This window comes from Pundamilia nyererei, unplaced genomic scaffold, assembly GCF_000239375.1.
Source record: "Pundamilia nyererei isolate P.nyererei 1_Seehausen unplaced genomic scaffold, PunNye1.0 scaffold00045, whole genome shotgun sequence".
In the NCBI taxonomy this organism is placed as follows: domain Eukaryota; kingdom Metazoa; phylum Chordata; class Actinopteri; order Cichliformes; family Cichlidae; genus Pundamilia; species Pundamilia nyererei.
Window position 1 is genome coordinate 2,712,885 of NW_005187446.1, and position 21,625 is coordinate 2,734,509.

Here is a 21,625-nt window from a genome sequence, read left to right on the forward strand (position 1 = left end):
CTATTAAATTATTTACTTGTTTTGGCCAGAGAAACACTTTTGTAGCTGTAGATCTCAGTGGGAAACATTAGAGAAGCATAGGGATTATGTAGACGGCTGTGTGTGTTGTGTGTGTATATCCCCTCATCTAAATCCAGATATGTCCACCATAGACTGAAGGATAGAAGGAGTTAAAATCCAAGCACAGGAAATTAAAAGTCTGATGCTCAAAATTTCCTCTACTTAATGTATCCTCTCAGTGGTCTAACAAATCCCACACCTGTGGACTCATATTTAGTCAGCTTAATCATTTTTTCTTAAAAATGTGCTCTGCACACATCACATTATTATTAAATAGTTTTCTCTATTGGTAAATTAATCATTAGAAATAATACTCTTGTATACTTATTCCCGAGAAAGACGAATGCATCTACTATTAGAAAAGTAGCCTGCTCCCATAAAGAATGAAATGAGATCACAAGCTGTGCAGCTTAATTGGTATTTCAATTCTCTCCTTCTTCTCTGATTACTGTAGCGATGCCCCCTCCTGGTGAAAAGTTGGATGTGCGCTCTCTTCCTTGCTGAACCTTCCAAATGCAGATTTTCATTGGACCAGTCCTGCTCCCTTTCTTCCCCTCCCACATGCATGCAAACACTCACATGGATTACACATCAGACATTTTAGTATGATACTTTTTATTTAAACTTAAAAAGAGAGTGGATCAAAAACAGGATTCAATAAATTAGAAATAAATATAATTGCTGTAATAATTAATACATACATTATAATTACTCGATTGCAAGAAGTGAGAGAGACAGACCCTCAAAAGTTGTTTTTTTTCCTCTAGAAAATCCTAAATCAAAATATTGCAACCCACTCAAACCCCCTTTTCTCCCAATAAACAAAATAATTGATAAATTAGTAAATAAATAAAAAATAGCTCAAATATTAAAACCTCCCGAATAAAAGTGCAATCCCTCCCTCCCCCGTGTTTCACCTAAAGTCTAAGTAGAAATTTAAAATAGGTTAGTGATTTCCCATTTTACAATTTGGAATGTATTTTCCTTTCATGAAGATGATGATGTTACTAGTGGTAATAATAATAATAATGATAATAATAATAATAATAATAATGTTGCTGTGTCCTGCTCAGTGTTTATCTAAAGTAGTATTCTTTTTGCATTTTTCTTGTTTTTTAAATGCTGCTCTTTGTAAACTAAACTATTTACAGGTCATTAGGATCTTCTCCAAAGTCTCTCTAACCTACTCATTTAGTCGTCTTTTTTTGTATTTTCTTGGGTTTTTATTATGAAACATCGGTCCCTCTATATTTGTCATGTATTAGACATGGTATAGACAAGTTAAAGTCTATTGGAGTGATATATCAGCAGGTTGATTTCACCCTTCTCACTTGGTCTGAGTTGTCTTAGCTGTACTAAACACCCTGTTCCACACAGACTATGGTCAAACCAAGGTCTCGGCCGTATGGGTGAGATTACTGACTCGCGTGTGTATTTGTGTAAGTGTCAGCAAGTGTGTGTGTGTGGTTTTGTGCATTTTATGTACATATCAGCCACGAACCCTATGAGGTTCGGTGTTGATGTATGTTTGTGTGTTTGCGTGAGTGTGGCTGCAGTCCGCGTACGCTCACAGGCAGCAGACAGTCTGAAAGCACAATGAACCCTGGGATTCCTCCTCGGCTGGACTCTGAAAGGTCACCTGTGAAGGCAGGAGAGTTGGAGGGTAGAGGGAGTGATAAAAGGAGAGAGGGACAGAGAAGGAGGGAGGATCTGTTAGAGTTATAAATACTCTGAGGCTCTGCGTTTCTCTCTGATCTTCACAGCTTGTCAAACAAGACTCCTGTGTAGGCCTGACTGCCACACTTCCTGCAGCAAACTGCACCTCAGGATGCTGCTAGCTTCGCTTAGCTTCAGTCTCAGGTGAGTGCGTCAAACAAGAAAGCATCATTCTGTCTTTCAGCAGCGGTAACTCATGGTGCTTTAAACACATACACACACAGTGCCTGGATCATGCAACTCAATACAGTGAAAATCACTCAAATGTGTTACTGTGGGACTGTAGGTGTGTGTTTGGATGTAAATGTGTGTGTGTGTGTGTTAGTAAGTCTACAGAATCTAGAAGTATGCACTTATGTCTCTGTGTCCTTATGAACATGTGCCTCGATTCATAGCAAGCAAACACTACTACCAACATGCATCACTCTCTGGCATTTGCAGTATAGAAATTCTGGGTGATCATTTTAATCAGGATAAAGAAGTGGCCACAACTTTTTGTATTATACCGAGGTATTACATGGCCTTCTTATTACCCACAAGGATTTGTTATGTAAAAGCTTGTCTAGAAATAGAAGCTGAATCCTTTATTTATAATGTGTGCTGCCATTTGAAAGTGCCTCCAAACACCGACCTGACAGCAGCTACACATTTTCTGCTCTCTGGTAAAGGTTACGGGTTTGTGGAGGATTACATTTACGTCACAGTCTCTCTTGTTATTTTTCTCCCAGAATTCCTATAGTTGAAGGCTGTTCTCCAATAAGCAAGAGGCACTTTTTTTCACAGTTTTTTTTTTATATACCACCATGGTAACCACATACCCTTTACCTCAAAACACGAGCTAGAGGGATAGAAAGAAGAGACTGGAGGGGAGAGAAGCAGAAAGAAAAAAACCTGACAGAGAGAGGAGGGAAAAGAAGAAGAGGAGCAAGGAGGTGGTGAAGGGAAGAGGGAGAAAAGAGCACAAAAGAAGTGATAGGGATATATATATAAAAAGCTGTTTTCACACATGCACCGCAGCGCTGAACTTTTCTAGAAATGACGCGGAATAGGTGCAATGTGAAAAATTGAAACAGTGTTTAAATTGCCTGCTCTCCGGTACAAAGTCCATGTCAATCAAACGTGACGTAAGCGGATTTAGTGTGTTGCAGGTCGCTGCTTTTGTAATTGTGTTAATGCTCTTTGTCTATATGAGAGTTTTTATAAGTGTTTAATATGTTGTCTTTCTTTGTTTATGTCTTTGTTTTATCGTTCATATGATTATGACTCTTACCTGTGCTTAGGTGCCCTTGGATCTTTGCTTTTTTTTCCTGCCTATGAATGCCCTCAAACTGCCAGGGACTCCAGATGAAAGTTAGCCTGTATCGCAAAATCTGGAAGACTTACATAATGCACCTAAGTGCTCATCTTAATTATATAAAATAAACATATCCTGTAGGTATAACTATAGAATGTAATTGGCCAGTGAATTCACCATCACTACTACTAGTTCCAGCGAGTCCTAAGTGGCCTATGTAATGAAGGGCATGTTCGGAAATGTGGTGACCTGTTTCTCCCGACTCTGTCTGGAGTTCATGTGTGAAAATGGCTCAGGAGAGAAAAACGAAGGAGCAAAAAACTAAAGTGGCACATCAAACACTGTAATAAATCACAATCCAGGATTAAAAACTCAGCCTATCAGAGCACAGCTCAACAAAATGCATGCTCGCTCCAAAGTACAGTGTGCCTTTGTCAGTAAAATGAAAGTAACCTTGTCTGTCTCTCTTCTGGCCTGTGTAGCCCATACTTTGGACCAGTCTGTGGCCATATTTAGAGCTCTGTTCAACCACATCATGGCCTCTGTTCCAACATGTACGGCCACTGTATGTTGCATAATATAATAAAACAAGTAAATGTAATTTGCAGTAAACTGTATTTCTGCTCTAGCTTTCTCCAGCAGTCCACCGTGGAAGCCTCTGCACACCTTTCTGTACAGACACCAATACAACGAGGATTACGCTCTCCTGTATTACACGCTAACAGTGTAACACAGACACATACGTACACACAGATGCCCACGCTCACTACTTTACCCAAACCATTTGTTCAAATAATAAACACACCAAACAGAACACTACAGAAACTGATCAAAAACGAGGCTGAAAAGAGTAACGAGCGTTGCTACAGAATTGATCAAATTACTATAAAATGATTCAAAGTATCAAGTATCCAATCGAATCAGTTGATTCTGAGTACAGTCCGGGCTATTGATAGTTATTGATCAGTATGTGCACAGGTCAATACAAAATAAAGTCACAATGCACCAAACACAGTCTGTGGTCACTACAGCAACAGGACATGCAGGTCAACGCATGGCTGGTTGCTCGAGGTGACAGAACAAAAATTGCCAAGGGCAACCAACACAGGCAATCAATCGCCACAGCAACCCAAACACAGGCCAACCAATCAACTTACAACAATGTGAGAGGAAGGGGGGGTCGGGGCTTTATCGGTCACTAGGCAACCATTGCCATAGCGATGGGGTCCTCGTGAATTATGATTGGACGGAAGGATCTTGGGTGTTTCAGGAAAAGATCAAAACAGCAGGAAAGAAAATAAATAAGATTGTCAAAGAAAATAAAAAAGGGAAACAATATTTTAGTATAATTACTCTTCTTGAGTTGATTAAGCTGTTTTTCTGTAAGTTACCCAAAGCATATTTCACTGAAATGTCAGGTTAAAGCTTTCCCCGTCAGTTAGCTGTGCACTGTCAAGTCTAAGTTACCTTGTCCACTTTTTTTTCCTCACTAACCCAAATTTATCCGCTTGCTCCCCCAACACAGAGACAGAGCGCAATGCGTCTTACTCTGAAAACCACGCCCACTGGACTCCTCATATTTATTATAGTTTTTTATTTTTTTTAATATTATCCTTGGTTTTAAATATGAAATATATCTTTTAATTTTAATTTTCTTTTTAATTTAGTTTAATAAAGCTGTCAAACTGGGCTTATTTTTTTCAGTTAAAAATACACTTTAAAAAAATTATTTCAGTATTAATTTTAGTTTTTTAAACATTATATTGTGTAAAAGTAATTGTATATACAAATGCAGCATTTTCTGAATATGATTCACAGTCCTGTAAACATCTGAGGAGCATCCAATAAAACTGACACTGGATATCAGTAACAATATGCCTGCACCACACTAACGAGTTTCACTGTTTTAGCCTTAGTTTGCTTTGGGCGGGACTTGATTGCACTCTGTCTCTATACTAAGGCTCACTTGTCTCATATTGTGCCACTCTTCACCTGCTCTCCACCTCCTCACCTCTCTTCACTTGTTCTTCATCCTCTCAGTAGTCACTTAGTATGGGCGATTGGCATCTTTTGGCCTTTTGAGCTGCACTTTCAGTCTCTTCATGCCAATCTGGAAGCCATTCATGGCCTGGATGGCGGCCTGAGCGCTGGCTGGGTTGTCAAAACTCACAAATCCTGAAAGACAGGCAAAATGCTAACTTTAGTCATTTTGTCAGGCGGGTTTACACGCATTAATTAACACAGTATTTCATCAGCCAATGACTTTTTCCACTTGTCCTTTCTTCGCTCTGATAAACCGGTCCTCCCCCATTCCCTCCCCCTTTCTCCCCCGTCTGCATTTCTCACCGAAGCATTTGCTCTGGTTGGTGGCACGGTCCACAAACACCTTGGCTGAGATGACATTGCCAAAAGGCAGGAACATCTGCAGCATCTCAGAGTCACTGAACTCCTGAGGCAGGTGGTAGATGAAGATGTTACACCCCTCTGGACCTAACACACACCCACACACACACGCACGCATCCACACAGTAGACAGAGTTTGATAAATGATCTCAGGCTGTAAAAACTTTGCAATAAAAAAAACTTTAAATAAGATCACTGGAGAGAGGGGCGTGGCCCCGGCCAGAAAGGAAACCACATTACCTTCTCTCTGCTGCTGTTGCTGGGGCTGCTGGTGTTGCTGGGCAACAAGTGTTGGCTGCTGGGGGAACGGCTGCCCGACCAATCCGTACGCAGCAGGGTACGCCGCTATTGGGAGAGACAGGGAGCAACAAAATATGATTGGACCACAACAACGAGTGGCAACATAGGAGCGTCCAATAGAGTCACTCTGTTCGAGCTGAAACGTCTTCTGCTGAAGGTGAAAACTATTAACTGTAACATACGAGTGGAATAAGTTCACCAGACAATGACACTGTTGATCTGAGCCTGTACACGCATTACATCTCCCCTTGATATTGAATCATGTACACATGATATGTCCTGTGTTACATTATCGCCAGCCTTTTGTGTCTTAATTAAATTGGATAAATCAAAACAAAATGAATTCAGTCAATCAAACTGTCCTTTTATCCTTGACAGTCTGAGAGCAGACACATTCATAACAAAGTCACAAGTCTGCTCATCTTGATTTAACCTCCTCCCTGAGACGTCGGCTGGGAAACACACATATGCATTAATAATAATACGGCTGAATATGGATTAGATATGTGTATGACTTCACTGAAGCTAACGTGATTTTTAGAGCCACGTGTAATTGATCCATATGTGCAACTTTGATTTACAAGGACATGCATATGGTGAACATCTGTCACATCATCTTCAGTGGCTTTTGAGCAGATGTATTTACTACTGATTTTGTTTACATGCCTCGTCTATCTTAATGTAAGCAAAGCACACAGAAATTAATATCTATGAAGAATTCAGATGATTATAAGTGATCAGTTCTGTGATCTGCGCATACACCAACCTGTGTAGTGCTGCATGCCTGCGTAGGCCTGCTGTAGTGGGTCCAAGGCTGCTGCTGGACTCTGAGCTGGGGATATGAAATTTTTAAAAAAGGAGAATTTAAAAAAAGGCAATATATTAATAAATTCTTGTGATTTATTTTATTTCTATATCTGTAATGGACCTGGAGTTTATGTAGTGTTTATTGAGTTCTTGGTTTCTGTTTGTATTTTTATTTTCTATGTCTCTGTTATTGTGTTTAGCCTTATTCACTTTGTCTTCTTTGCGTCCTGCAATTTGGATCCGGTCCTCATCACAACATCACAGTAGTAAACATATCTCTACACTCCATAATGATTTGATCAAAATACCTTGATATGGGTGAACGCCATTGGTGTATAGTGTTTCTGTTTGTTGCCCATTGGAGGGAGCTGGCACGCTGCTGTAACCATTCACTCCTATCGGTGGAGGAAGCGCTGGCACAGGTGTTGCTGCAATAGTTGGGGGGGTGTTTGTACCTACAGACAGATATCACAGCAAAACAGAGTCTCTGTCATTGCAAATATTTCACTATACCAGAGAGATGAGAGACACGGCTCTTAAAGAATAAAACGTTTAGATTTATGGGAGAAATCTGGTGGTAGAAAGATGGTAGTAGAAGTACAACTTTCAGGATTTTAAAACCCCATTTGGGGGCAAAGTCAGGGAACTAGAATAAGTCTTTGTTCTTTAAAAAAGATAAAACTTCCCTGGCAACACTATGCATGCAGTTTTTATGTCTCAGTGACCAGCGAAATTAAAATGAATTAAAAATAATACTTCAAAAGAAGTGCCTTGAGGCCTTTTAAGATAGCTACCAAGAGGCCTATCTTGCATCTCGAAGGACATTAACTATATTTCCTATGTGAGTACACCTGCTTCAATAACCAAACCTTCATTCAGAGATTCATCTTGCTAGACTTACACTGTAAAAATATAAACTGAATGCTTTAAACTCCTAGAAGCAGCAATCTAGACTTTTCTTTCGATAACATGAAACATTAAAAGGAAAAAGGGTTGTGACTATTTTTCTAATGCATCATGTTTGATGTTATAACAAACTGACAAGTACAGCTAGAAGATACATCCAATAATCCAAGAATATATTTAAGTACGCATGGCATGTAAGCCTACCCGAGGATGGTGTGATGGGTGTAATGGGTGTGGCAATGATTCCATTGGCATTGAGTGCTGCCATCTGCTGCATCTGTACGGCGGCAACTGTTGCCACAGGAGACAAGTACGCTGACTGGGCAACCAGGGCCTGCTGTTGGACAAGCTGTGGACAAGGAAGGAAGCAGAGACAGGAAGGAGATGGAGAGGTAGAAGAGAGGAGGGAGAAAGAGGGGAGAAAAAGTGAGGGTGAGAGAGAACAAAGACACAGTTAAATGGGTATGGGAAAAAGAGAGAGAGTGGGAGAAAAAGGGGAAAGAAAAATGAGAGGAAGGGGCAGGGAGAGGGAGTGATGGAGGAACAGATGAATAGAGATCTAATTACAAGGCCATTATGTCCCGAGTCAGTGGGTTAATGGTTGTGTGTTGCGGGAAAGCTAATGCCAGATGACGTATGTTCTGTTGTGTGGGTAATAACATTAGCCTGAATTAGACCACTGATAGCCTCTTCAAACTTATTACATCCTTTCATAAGCACAGCACTCCCCTTACAAACTTGGTGCATGCATGTGCAGCACAGCGAATGTTTATATGTGTCTGTGCTTGCCTGTGCGTTGACCGCCTGCGTGTAGGCATTGTAGGCGGGGAAATTGAGGGTCATGGGGCTGAAGATGCCGAGTTGGGAGGCCACCTGCTGCATCCTCCTCAACCCCCGCTCCTTCTCTGTGTCTGCAAACTTCACCACCAGACTGGACGACGCCCCCTGCGAGGACAGAGGTGAAGACAGAATTAAGTTTCAATTGCAAGTAATTTTCGGTGTTAATGGGCCCAGGCTTCGTGTTGATTCATTCATTTCCTCTATCCAGTTAATCCTTTATGAGTCTCGTGGGACTCACGCTTATCCCGGCACAATGAGCAGTGCAGGGCCAAAGCAAATACATTTACATTACATTATTACCTACAAAAAATGCAAACTCTCCCCTGCGGTTCACTGTATAAGCCTTTAGAAGTACATACACATATTTGGTTGTGTCTGTTTGTTTTATGCGTATGGATTTTATCCTTTGCGATCATGTGCATGCTGCTTACAGGCATTGTGCGGCTCCCGTGCAAGCTGTTGATGGCAGCTTGGGCTTCGGCATGTCCTTGGAATTTCACAAACGCGCACCCTGTAACAAACAGTCATTGAATTAAAAATAAAAATGGCACTGCATGAAATGAAGCACTTTGTGGTATTATATTTGAGTGCATTTTACCTTTGCTGGTGCCATCAGGCCCTCTCAAGACAGTACACTCATCTATGCTGCCAAAGGGCTCAAACAGCCTTCTGACGTCCTCATCGCTTTGCTGCTTTCCCAGCATGCCCACAAATAACTTCCTGTCCTCTGAGAGGCCAAGGATGTGTGGAGGAAAGGGAAGAAAATGTTATGAATTCAATATTATATTCCCAATGCTGGCGACATGGCTGGTATAGAGTAAAGGCTGTCTTCAGTAAAAGAAAAAAACAATCTTTTTATGGCAGATTCAATTTATGTCCACCAGGTTGCAGTATTGACCACAGAGACCATAAACCAGGAAAGTGGCATGAAAAGAGTGTGATCTGAATGTGTATGTATGTGTGCGTATTTATAAAAAGCAACTTGCCAGGCACCCCGCTGACTACTTTCCATCTCTATCTGATCCAACTTGACACCTACCCTTCTATCTGGCAAACAAGGACATCTGTACACTGTGAGGACCTTTTGGCCAGTCTTCACAACGTCAAAGGTTTATTACAGGCTTGATTTTACAGTTCTGGTTAGAGTGATTTAGATTTGGATTGGATGGTTACGTTTACAGTAAGGGGAATGCATTATGTCATTATGTCACATAGACAGAAAGACATAATGCAGGAGTACGTGTTTGGATGTTTAAGCGTGTTTCTCACCGCCTCTGCCCTCGCTGTCAGCTGGTTTCACCTGGATTGGCCGATTCATCTGAGGGACAAGCAAGCAGGAATACGGATGGTCAACATAAACAAGCCTCTCCTGGACATATTTGTTTTCTAAGACTGACTTCACTTTCATTACATTTTAGGTAACATATTTTACTCAAACATTAATTGGTATTTTGTAAATCAGCAGGTATCCATCAAAGAAATTTTGGCTTTCCACCAGAGTAAAATCAATATTTTGAACCTTTTTTTTTTTTTAAAGGCGGGTTTAATTTACTTTAGCAAAAAAAAATCATTTTTGTTCACCAACTGGGCAGCAATACCAGGAAAATGCACAGAAATCTCTTAAACAACATAACCCAGACTCATTACTGTAACTATATGCTGAATACACACACACACCTGTGTACATAACCAAGGTCTGATATTGAGTCAGGGAAAACATCGGTTTTTGTGGCATGTTTTGAAATCCAGACAAGCATCAAGTGTAATGACAAATCAGACACAAATACTAATATTGTTGTAAAAGTAAAGATGAATAGACTGTAGCTGATATTTTTATGTGGCTCCTGTGTGTATCCAAGTGGGATTTATTTTTAGCAGCAGATAAATGAATGTTAGCAGGTAACAGGTGTGTCTAAACTCTGTCCGAGGCTGGTTGATCCCTGTCAAACGCACACAGTCTTACTACCTATGATTTCTGACTCTCTCTCTCTCTCTTTCAGCCTCTCTGTCTCACACACGCATGCAGGAGTACAGAGGAGGATTGAGAAGTGACGAGATTAAGAATGCAGGCCAGCTGATCAGGATTACTGAAGAACTACGGATTAGATGAGGGACAAGAGGAGGTTGAGATACGGCAACGAGGCGGGGGAGGCAAGGGAGAGAGAGAGATTTTGTAGTGGGGTGAAATGACAAGTGTGTAACAGGACCAGGCGCAATCAGCTAAAAATAAAAGGATGTTGAACGAGAGACAGAAAGAGAGAGACCTGGGGGACCCTGCCTAACTTCGACCGACTGAAAGGGCAGGTGGAAGGCCAAGAGGAACCTGGGGAATGAATGGAAAGGCTGGAAAAAGAAGTAGTACATGAAGAGGGAGAAAGAGAGACCGAGTGTGGGAGGATGAAAGCAGAGCTGCCCCTGAGAGGATGATTCAAAAAGAATAGAAAGAGAAATAGGGGATGGAGGGAGGGCGGGAGGGAGGAGCTGGGCGTGATTCAGTCGTGACTTGCTCTATCTTTAAAAAATGTCACGACTACACCCATCCACTGCCATGAATGCTAATGCACGCGTGCAAACACACGTTCTCCATGTCTCCCCCTATTCGTTCGCTATTTAGAGAAAGAAACACAGGTCTGACGCACACACACACGTAGAAGCACACATAGGCACAAAAACATACTAAACACACACAGTGCTTAGTCATAGCACTGAGGCAATGAGGCACAGTGTTAATGCCAGGGGAATGGGCTAGGGGAGGAGGAAGAGGAGGAGAGCTCCAGAATGATGGCGGTGAAAAGAGGAAAGCAAGAAGAGAAGCAGGGGGGTGGAAGGAAGGGAGGAGGGCAAAGCCGCAAAGACATAGAAGACAATTCTAGTTTCAAAATAACTTCTAAAAGTTTGAAATAAATAATGTTAAAGAAATCATGTACTTATGTCTCACTGCCAGTCAATATGTGATATTTCCTTTAAAATAGGTACTTTATGTCTATGAGGAGTTACTGAAAGATGGGAATAAAAACACAGGAAGAGAAAAGGAGGGCAGAGAGAAGGAGGATCAGAGCTGCAGAATGAAGGTGATGAAAAGAAGGAAACAAGAAGAGAAAAAAGAAGGCTGGATCAAAAGGAGGGATGGAGGTAGGAGACGAGGCTAAAGGAGATATGAGCCAGTGAAGTGGCATCTAAATATACAGCAAGAAAACACGCTCATCAAGTACAGTTTCACATTTTGCAAAATAAATTCACAATGAATTCTAAAACTATTTATTATTAATTATATACTTTTTTGATTGTAAGCAAAAAATTAATCAAAATAGAACAAATAAGGAACATAGAGCAAAAAACAAAAGGCATTGAATTAAAAGGAACGGAATGGATCTCACCAAAAAGCTCTTATCTGTGGGTACATTACTCTAAAAAGTGGAGGAATATAATCTTCATTCATATGCAGAGATTTGCTATGTTTGTTCTTTAACACATTAATAATAATAATAGTAATGAGGAAATTATAATAATAGTATTATATTATTATATATAGGTCTCAGAAAGGATCCATGTATATATTAATACCTCCCTGTCAATCAAAATAGGATTTTAAGCTCAATAATATGTAGTTTACAGCTATAGTTATTGAAAGACGGTGATAAAAACAGAGGAAGAGAAAAAAGATGGGAAGAGACAGAGAGGAGGAGGAGAAGTACGGTGGAAGAAAGCGAGGAAGGGGAGAGAAAGAATGGAGAGAGGTCCCAGTGGGGTGTTAAGGCAATGTAATGAAGCTGGTAATTGAAGAGAGGGAAGAGCAGCGAGAGACTGATCCATACATTTGATTAATCAGCTCTTAGCTGTCACCACAAAGCTATTGATCTAAGACAAGGCCATCACACACACACACACACACACACACACACACACACACACACACACACACACATGGGCACACAAGGGGTGTGCAAAGGAAGGAATGATATGTACTTTTAACCCCACACTTTTATCGACTCGAGCTGTCAGCATCATCATAAACCTATGGAAAATACACATAAACTTCCCCCTGACTGTTTTCCATAACCTTGCATCCATCCATCCATCCATCCATCCATCATAATCCTAGCCCTGCTCAGGGTGCTTTTGCTGTCCATCTAAGTTGCCATCCATCTTGTGATACAAACTCATTGATCAGCTCCGTCTTGTCCATTGATTTCGGATTGTGTTGTAGAGCAGGCTGATTGTAGCAGGATCTACATCCACTGACCCTTTCCCTATCCCTCTAGCCATCCATCACTTCTTCCATTTGTTCATTCATTAGGCCTATTCAAGCTCATCCTTGAAACAGACTGAACAGAAACACCTCCTGATTTCAAACTAAGGCCTTTGAATCAAAGCTTATCAAAGCATCTGTGCGAGTGTGCGTGCGTGTGTGTGTGTGTGAACTTTAATAGAACCATATAATATGAATCCCACATGATGTACTGCAAAGGATGAGAGGAAGAATCAGAAGAGATGAGGAAAAGCAGCAGGTGAAAGGTGCAGTCGGCCGGCATAAAGACACAATAGCACTGGAAAATTGGCATAGCAACGAGATCGTTGTCATGGCAATCATATGACGGCACACTGGGTAGGTAAACAAGAACGCTGGTTGCCAAGGGCGACTCCTGTGCTCTTTGAGTAAACAAAGAATTTGTGCTGGAGGAGCGTTTGCTGGCTTTAACATCACACATTTTTCCTGCCTTGTAAAATAATAAGAGAAAGATGAGCATTTATCATAAGGGCACAACACACAGAATATCATGAAACCCTCAGAATCGGCTGATTTGTAAAATAACTTCAGTATATTTAATGAAGCCCTACATGAAAACGCTTCAAAATTTTCATGTAGATGTACAAAGGGGTGGGTCAAAATTTGGTGCTTTTTTTAAGTCACCTTATTTTTACCAGCATTTTTTAAAGCAGGATAAGTAAAAAAGGAGGTAGCCACATGAACTTTTCAGGGCTGAAATTCACATTTAAGCTCATTCAAAGACAGCAAGAAAATCAATTTTACACCCACTCAAAGTGTCTCAATCTAAAACAATCTAGACTAAATTCTTCCCACCTTTGCACCATTGGTATAGGATATATAACAAAAGCAAAAGTGCACTTTAATGTCGCTGACAGTGAGTAGCAAAAAAACCCCAAAAAACGGTACCCTGGATGCTTAATCTGTTTTCACAGAAAATCACATCTGTGAGCCACATCTCCACGTGCGATAGGTGGCTTGTCAAAAAAATACCATCTAAAAGGTTTCCTGTTTACCTACATTTAAATATGAGGCTCATTTTCTAACTGTGATTTCCTCTGACACAGGAGAATCATGGCTATCATATGCTCCAAACCGCTTTGATGGTTAAGCCTTAAAATAAAAATACCGCTAAAATTAGATTTTGGCGTTTGTATGCAAAGTTATCACATGTAAAAGGTCTGCCTTTTACCTACATTTTCATACCAGACATTTTTTAAAATGTAAATTCTTCTTTCCCCTGTTCAGCGTCCCTCTAACACATCCTCTTATCGTAGCATCATAGAGAGAAAAATGAGCCCTGAGTAAGTGTAAATATATATGAGCAATAAGATGAGAATAATGGAGAGATAAAGGCAGTCTTAATAAGTAAGGGTGAGGGATTGAATCTACATTGTAGTAATTAAAATTCCCTTGAGCCCCAGTGAAAAATTCAAACATAGTATAGCCCCCGCTAGTCATTCACACTGTATTTCTGTCTCCTTTACTCCAGCACTCATGAACAGCCACACGCTCCTTTCGAGTCGAATTATCCTCTAATTACTCACGTTCCAATTAGGGCTTAATTAACAGTAACCATCTGCAAACACGTACAAGGAGCTGGCTTCATACTGGAGCGTGGTTTGATCCGTCCTGCTGCATACTAAGAAGCCCTCCCTGAGAGGCAGAGTTTCTATATCTCAGAGGAAAGTGAATTCATATGTGAGGCCACGCATGAGGGTGAGATATGTGATATACGATGGTGTGCGTGTGAGGCACATCCACACACACAAACACACACATGCACGATCATGTACGGCATGCAAACACAGCCCATTTGCATGCTGAGGTGACAACACACGCACACACATACACTGACACACAGTATCCACTACAGTTTTCCCCCTTCTCAGAGCATCCGCCCTTTGGCACACACCGAAGCAAACACATACTACACACATACTGTTAATCTTACTCCCTGCAGTAATGCAGAGAGGATTGTGCCAGGATTAGGGGATATTAAATCCTTGGATTATCCAATCAAATCGTATTCTCCCCCCCTCCCCCACCTACACAAAATCAGTGGAATAAACCATTGCACCGTGTTATGAGGGAAGGGGGTAGTGTGTGCATGTAAATGTGAGCGCACAAACACTATTCGGGACATGGATTAAACGACGCCGCTGAATCAATGTTATCATTTTGTTCTTTTGACCCTTTTTTGTCATTAAATCGCAAGAAGAAACAAATGTTATCACAAACAGTAATATAAAACTGATTACAGAGCACAGAATCACAACATTCAATCGTGAGCGTGCGCGTGTGTGTGCGTGTGTGTTTGTCCACCCTTCCCCCCTTTCAATCTCTCTCTGGAGCACTCCATCCACACAATTTCAGATGTCTATTTTCCAGAGTGCACAAGAAAGGAAAACTATTTTTACCCCTTCTCCACGATCTAGCATTATTTCTCTCCCTCTTCCTCTCGCCTATCCTCAATTCCCCCTGACTCTCAGCTCCATAATCCCTTCATACCCCATGACGTAGCCATCACGGCGTTTTTTTTTTTATCTTTCTTTTTCTTCTTTCTTACCATTACGTCTTACTTTCTTACTCTCTCCATGAATTTTAGTAAACCCATCCTCATCATCAGCATGCAAAAAACTAAGCTAGGCAGCACTGTTTCTAACTGTGAATATTGAAAAAAATATTTTAGACTAATCCACATGACTGATTTATACGACTCTACCTTTATTCTGGACTCAACAAAGTTGAGGGCACATTGTAAGTCTGATTAAACAAATGAATTGTAAAATTAATGACAATTGATGGTGATCACGCAGGCATTTTAAGCTAGAATGCAAATTTTGAATTTTAAACATTTTTAAAGAGAGAAGCATCAATAATTCAGTGAGCGTAAATTATTTTGCAGTTATTTTGGCAAATGATTAACTACTTCATTATTTTTTTTTAAAAATCCATGGTTTCAACATCTAGTGGCCTAATGTTAAAGTCACCAAATAACTATATTTTGTATCTCTCCTGAATCTATTTATTAACAAAAAAATACAAAGAGGATGTGTAGTCATAGAAAAACATGCTGAAAATAATGAAATGATAACGGATAATTTGAGTAAAACAATTCCAATTGTCCAAGAACAAAAGCAATTGTTTTGTTCTTTTCTTATTTGCTGTTCTTTCATCCTTTGCTCACAGCGGTGCACATATTTCTCTAAAACACCAAACTTGCTCTCAGAAAAGACTGCGGCAGGTTTAGCTCAGCTAAAGTCAAGATGAAAGGAAGAGCGACTTTGATTACCAAGAGTAGTGAAACCAATTCAGCTGTTTGGAAACCCTTTGGTTTCGAGGAGTCTGAACTAGAAAATGCAATTTTCGTTATGTTTCAAAAGTGAAGTTAACTTATTAAGCCATGGTGATCTAAATAGTGACCAACAAATCTTGGAGATAATTGATCTGAAATTCAGGAGCGGAGCGACACCCGTTACAGTTCCCTTGCTGTCATAAATCTATAAATGCCACGTCCCGTCCCCCCCCACCCCCCCTCTTTTCACAGATATCAGAGGGCTTAGCCGGGCCCACACGCTGCTCCGGACCCTCACTGAGGCCTTGTAATTCATCTATCATCTTTGCTATTCTTTTTCTTCTTCATAACCTGCTTCCATCGAGGTCTGGACTGATCAAGTGTGGAATTATGGTGATCTGCATATTTGATTTTTGCAAAGATTTGATGCCCTTTGCCCTTCCTGACACATCCCTCCTCATTTTTCCAGACTTGGGACCAACACAAAGCATAGATTGACTTGTGGGCCCCCTTTTTACATTTACCTTCAGTTTTGCGGTCCTTGCTAATGAATTGTGATTCTCATTTTTGTCATAATCAAGCCCTAATTTTAAGTGATATTAAAATACTCCATGCTAACCAAGTTTTCACTTTTCCGACAAAGGAAAATCATCAGGACTGTGACAAAAATTCTACTCGCTGTAATAGTCTTAAAATATTTTACTGTTACTCAACAGTAAAAGATGGTCCAAAATGTAAGGAAAACGCATAGACATCAGCTTTGCTTTCACTACATGTGGCCGGTTATGGTTCCATGCATAGCCACCCCGGGGTGTCACATGTAGGATATGGTAAATGTGACACCCTGGCTCACACCTCTCATTCACAGCTGGATGAAGACACTGAAACGTGAGAAACAGATACAGTGAGCGCTGAGGTGGAGCAGCTCGGCAGCACAGCTCCACCCCACCTCGTCTCTCTATCACACCACGTTAGGCTTTGCATCCCTCAGGTTACCTAGCAACCTGGCATCTCAGCTCAGCTCCGTTGCCTGGTAACGGGGGCCTGCAACCACAATACAAGCTCCTGAGCGGCCCATCCCCCTGCTCTCATCCCTCCTCCCTCTGTCTCTCCCTCATTCTCTTCTTCACACCTGAGAAGTCCGCCCTCCTTCTTCTCCACTCAATACTCTGTGTGGCAGTTAACCCTTCACCAGCCTCTCGGATTAGCAACATATTCTCTTTTCTTTCTCGTTCTCTTTTTCTCTTTATCAGGCTCCATAGTAATGACACCAAACCATCCATAAAGCAGAACTAACTACCCTGTTGATCCCTATAATATTATATGCTGTTTTTGTCAAACCCCAATGAGAACATTCTGCATGCAGCAGTGGAGCACTCACTGAAATTTGATCCTCTGGATTTAGTCCAACATAATCCAACAGCACTATAGCGGATAACTGCTAGACCTATGCACTTGGACCTTCTTTCTATTTTAGGGAGTGTAAGTCTTTTGAGAAACGAACGGCTGAATTAAAAAGGCTGCTCAGAGCCATAGAAATTCATGATTGCAAAAATCTCATATTCACTGAGATTACATTCAACACGGAGCCAGCGACACGTTCTTGAATGCTCAGATAGTTACAGCATGAGGCAGGATCCCAGAAAATTAAAGCAAGAAAAACATGCAAATGACTTGTGTGTTCACATAACAGCCTAACAGAACTAAAAACACCACACTGACTGGTGATGATTTAGCTTTTTTGCATGTCACAGGAATAAAATAGATGTATGAAATTGTTTTTTTAAACTTCTCTTTCTTGGAAAACAATTCATAGTTCACACTTTAAATTTTAAAAGGTATACCGCTTTAGCCTTTTTTCACTTTATCGCTTGTATGACAAATCTCTTTAATTCATTTTCTTCTTTTACAACGTTTCAAACTTTTTATATGAAAAATAAAGTTGTGTGGGGCCATTAATAATCCCATAATAGTTTTTCATTTATTTCATTATTTTAAGTGTTTCTCCACAAAATATTTTAAATAGTCTTTTTGAAAGATGTAATAGAAACATGTAACAAAGTAGTAATAAAGGGAAACCATCCAATCCTGACCCAAAAACTTGAAACAAAACTAAAATTTGCTGTTGCTCACACTATTACTATTAATATTTTGTGTTAAAGTGATACTAGCATAGTGTAATGCACATTTTATTCAAATATACTTTAGGTTTTAAAAATATCTTTTTTCTGAGATAACTAACTGTAACTGACTAAATAAATATCATTTTATTGGTACAGGAAACTTGAGTGAAATTACAAAAACAAATTTAAAATGTATTCCTCCATAAAATATAATTATATAATAAATAATTCCACTCAGTCATAGTCGTTGCCAAAATAGCTCGGTTGCTTCGGGGTAAATAGAAAAAGGATTTTACTCATTTTGATTAAATAATGTTGATAGAATTTAACATAAGCAGTTTATAACCCTGAAGGTTACATTTCAAGCTAATCCAAACCTATATTTTTCTAAATGTAAAATGTTATAAATTCCCTCTATATTCTTCATTCTTCAGTGAATTTTTTTTACATGCTGAAGAGTGTGTGGAACGACCCTCAACGGGATCACTTTTCATTAAAGCCATAAAAAAGCTTGATAAAAGGTCATTTTAAATTTACTCTCTGGGACATTTTTGAAAGAACAAAAGGTTTCCAGCTTTGAGAAAAAACAGAGCCTTTTTTATATATAAGAATTTAAATGCACTCCCCACCTTGTATAAATGAATTTATTATACAAAGAACTCACTGCGAGGTGCCTCTAGGCAAAACCACGTTTGGACAAACTGTGCTATCAGTGAACAGAAGTAAATATTGGAATAGCTTACCAGTTATAACAAAGGAACATTCTACATGTTCCACAAAGGCTTATAGCAAACCAGAACTGTGATCATATTTAATTTAGTATGATTGTATTTTATGTATTTGTCTTTTGTTTGTGTTCTTTGTTTTGTGTCTATATGGTATCTGAATAGTGTGTAGCTTCATATGACGTGGTCCAGGGACTGTATGTAAATGAGTAGTTTACTAAAATGTGGCTTGTTTATATTTATATGAAGGCACAGCTCTATCTCAGGCCTGGCTAAGGCAGGTGACTAAGAAATATCTTATAATCAACAAGTTACTACTGCAGTACTTTTAAAAGTCAGTCAACCAACTAGTATTTCATGGCTGTTGTTTTTTTTTTGCACATATACATTTTTGGATTCCCTAAAGAGATTTCAGCTAGAACCAAAGTGAAATCACCAGCATGGTAATAAAATAATTTTTGTTAACTACTTTTGTTAATTGGAATTTAATCTACTCAATCTACAAAGACATTTTTGTCTGACCTCAAATTGTCAGAAACAGCAGAAAAAGCATAGATTTCTGTTAAATAAGGCACAACAGCCTCATTTTCACACCTCATTTACTAACAGCGCGTATCCAAAAATCTGTGTGTAAATCATGTGTATGAACATATCAAACACAAATCAGTGTTTTATCAATATTCTCATAGCGGAATTTGTTCATACTTTATGAACAATTTTTAAGTGCCTTAGACCAGGCTGTCACAGGAAATTAGTTAAGTAATTCAATTCAGTTTTATTTATATAGCACTAAATCACAACCACAACTGAACTAAAAGCAAAACCCGGAGCCCAGTTTTCTCTGTCTCCCATATGAGGCTTGTTGTCCCATTCCCATTGTTTTCTGTTGTTGAACGCAGCATTATTAAGTGTGGTGATTTACGTTTGTGTAATGTGGTCACATAAAGCTCCAGTATTGCCCTGTGGTCAGAGGAAAACGTCCATTATTCAGATACGAAGTTGGAGTGTGGCTAGAGGGGGGACCTCAGAGCGGAGGTCATACCCCAGGTGCAACCAAAGTCCTGTCATCCCCTTGCCTGCCTAATCACATACACACATATTCAGACACACACCAGTGGCCCCCTCTGACAGATGTCTCTGTTTAAATTGACAGAAGTGCGCCCTGACTCCCTCCCACTCCTCCACCACCCAGAAAAAGCCCTTTCTTCTACACACCACCCGCCTGCCCCTTCCTCCACGCTCATTATGGGAAACTTTTGTCTTGTTTCCTCCTTCTCTCTAACCCGAACTCCTCTACTCCTCCCCTGTCTCACCCTTCCCCCCTCCCCATCTATACACCCCTATTCATGCCAAACCTCTTCACGGCCCTCCTCCACTCCGCTTAACCTCCCCTTTCATTCACACAAATTCACACATTCATTCACCCCCCCCCGGCATGGTCCTGTTCTATACGTCCGCCTCAGTATAGACACATAAATATTACATGCTGAAACACCATGTCTGGATTGCAAGCTGTAGCTTTGAGAAAGACAGTCTCACATGGACATGGACAAAATAAAAGATGCCAACTCATGCCAAAGCATGCCATGCCATGAAAATCTATGCAAGACGGAGTGTTAGGAAGAGTTAATTAATTCAAGTAAAAAAAAAAAGGGGTGATCACTGATGAAAGCCTGATCCAAGAACAAATGCTGAGATCTGCTAAGGTCACCGCATTTAAGTGATCCTCGCATACTCTGATTTCTGACAATTGTTTTCTACTCTGAAATGCATTTATTTTATTCAAATGGGAAAGATAATCCTCTTGTAAGCTTACAATAATCAGTCAAATGTATTTCCAGTTTCTATCTGCATTAACGTGGAACATCTATCTTATTTTGTAAAGGTTTCTGCTCACTAAAGAGGTTTTGGCCTTCCCCCCCAAGCAAAGTCTTTTTTTAAGTGGAGGGAATTTACTCAAGTATAAATTTATTATGCCTGCAAACCTGAATTGGATGAGTGGAAGAAAACAGATGGATGGATGGATAAATATATTTTCCTATATGCACCTTTAATATATTGCCTTGACACATCATGCTTACTTGCATAGCCGCCCTAAAGGGCCACTTTCAGCCAGGAAAAAACAGTTCTCTATTTTAAATATGAGGATTTTAGAGTCAGTGGGCAGTTTACAATAAGCCAATGTGTGAACCCAAGATTTAAATAGCTACAAAAAAGCTGTGCTTGTGCAAGTTTTGAAGCAAACTTCACAAAATTACAACTCAGGTCTTTTCATTCAGTGAACGTGGACACAAGGCTGTGCTAAAAATGTCTGGCTTTACAAAGCAGATGGTGTGTGATATGGACTCAACTTTACTGCTACTTTAGAGTTCAGCATCTGAGAGACACACGGCCTGGTAATCATCCATCCACACAAACATCATTTTACAAACAGGCCAACACATGAAGGTCCTTCTGTGTTTATTTTGTTCAGGTAGTACTTATGAGGACCAAAATCTGTTTACACTGGTAAATCACAGAAAGCAGCCTCTATAGCCATGTGCCAATGATTTTCATTAGCAGAGCCTAAGATTAGAACATTTATTGCTTATGGTTGTGTGGTTTTATTTTAGGTTTTATTTATTTTTTATGATGACATTAAAGTCTGTATGTAAGCTCATAGGCAAAAATAATACTAATAATAACAATACTGTGACATAAAACGAAACCACCAGAATCTTAAAAACGACCATACATATTTCATACCACCCAGCACTAGCTTAAGGTTAAGGTAAGTCTCTAGGAAATGAATGTAAGTCATTGTAATGTCCTCTGGAGTCATGTATAAACAACAGTGTGTGTTGGAGTATGTGTGCATGTGTGTGTATGTGTGTTAGGTCTTAAAGA

The 21,625-nt window shown here is 39.9% G+C and overlaps 1 protein-coding gene across 2 annotated transcripts in view; it reads right to left on the reverse strand.

The window, feature by feature from the left end:
- Positions 1-669: 669 nt before the first annotated feature.
- Positions 670-21,625, reverse strand: part of celf3b (cugbp, Elav-like family member 3b) — a 32,879-nt gene continuing 11,923 nt past the window's right edge. The window contains exons 5-16 of one of the 2 annotated variants that reach the window (XR_311702.2): positions 9,596-9,644; positions 8,925-9,053; positions 8,758-8,837; positions 8,276-8,431; positions 7,691-7,835; positions 6,889-7,035; positions 6,540-6,605; positions 5,714-5,818; positions 5,417-5,560; positions 5,082-5,245; positions 4,228-4,326; positions 670-1,699 (exon numbers count right to left, since the gene is read on the reverse strand). Coding sequence is in view for 1 of the 2 variants with exons in the window: in XM_005732061.2 (XP_005732118.1) it covers positions 5,118-5,245; positions 5,417-5,560; positions 5,714-5,818; positions 6,540-6,605; positions 6,889-7,035; positions 7,691-7,835; positions 8,276-8,431; positions 8,758-8,837; positions 8,925-9,053; positions 9,596-9,644 (1,149 nt within the window). In the remaining variant the exon portion in view is untranslated. The remainder of the gene's footprint in view (positions 1,700-4,227; positions 4,327-5,081; positions 5,246-5,416; positions 5,561-5,713; positions 5,819-6,539; positions 6,606-6,888; positions 7,036-7,690; positions 7,836-8,275; positions 8,432-8,757; positions 8,838-8,924; positions 9,054-9,595; positions 9,645-21,625) is intronic. The other variant, XM_005732061.2, reaches the window with a different exon arrangement.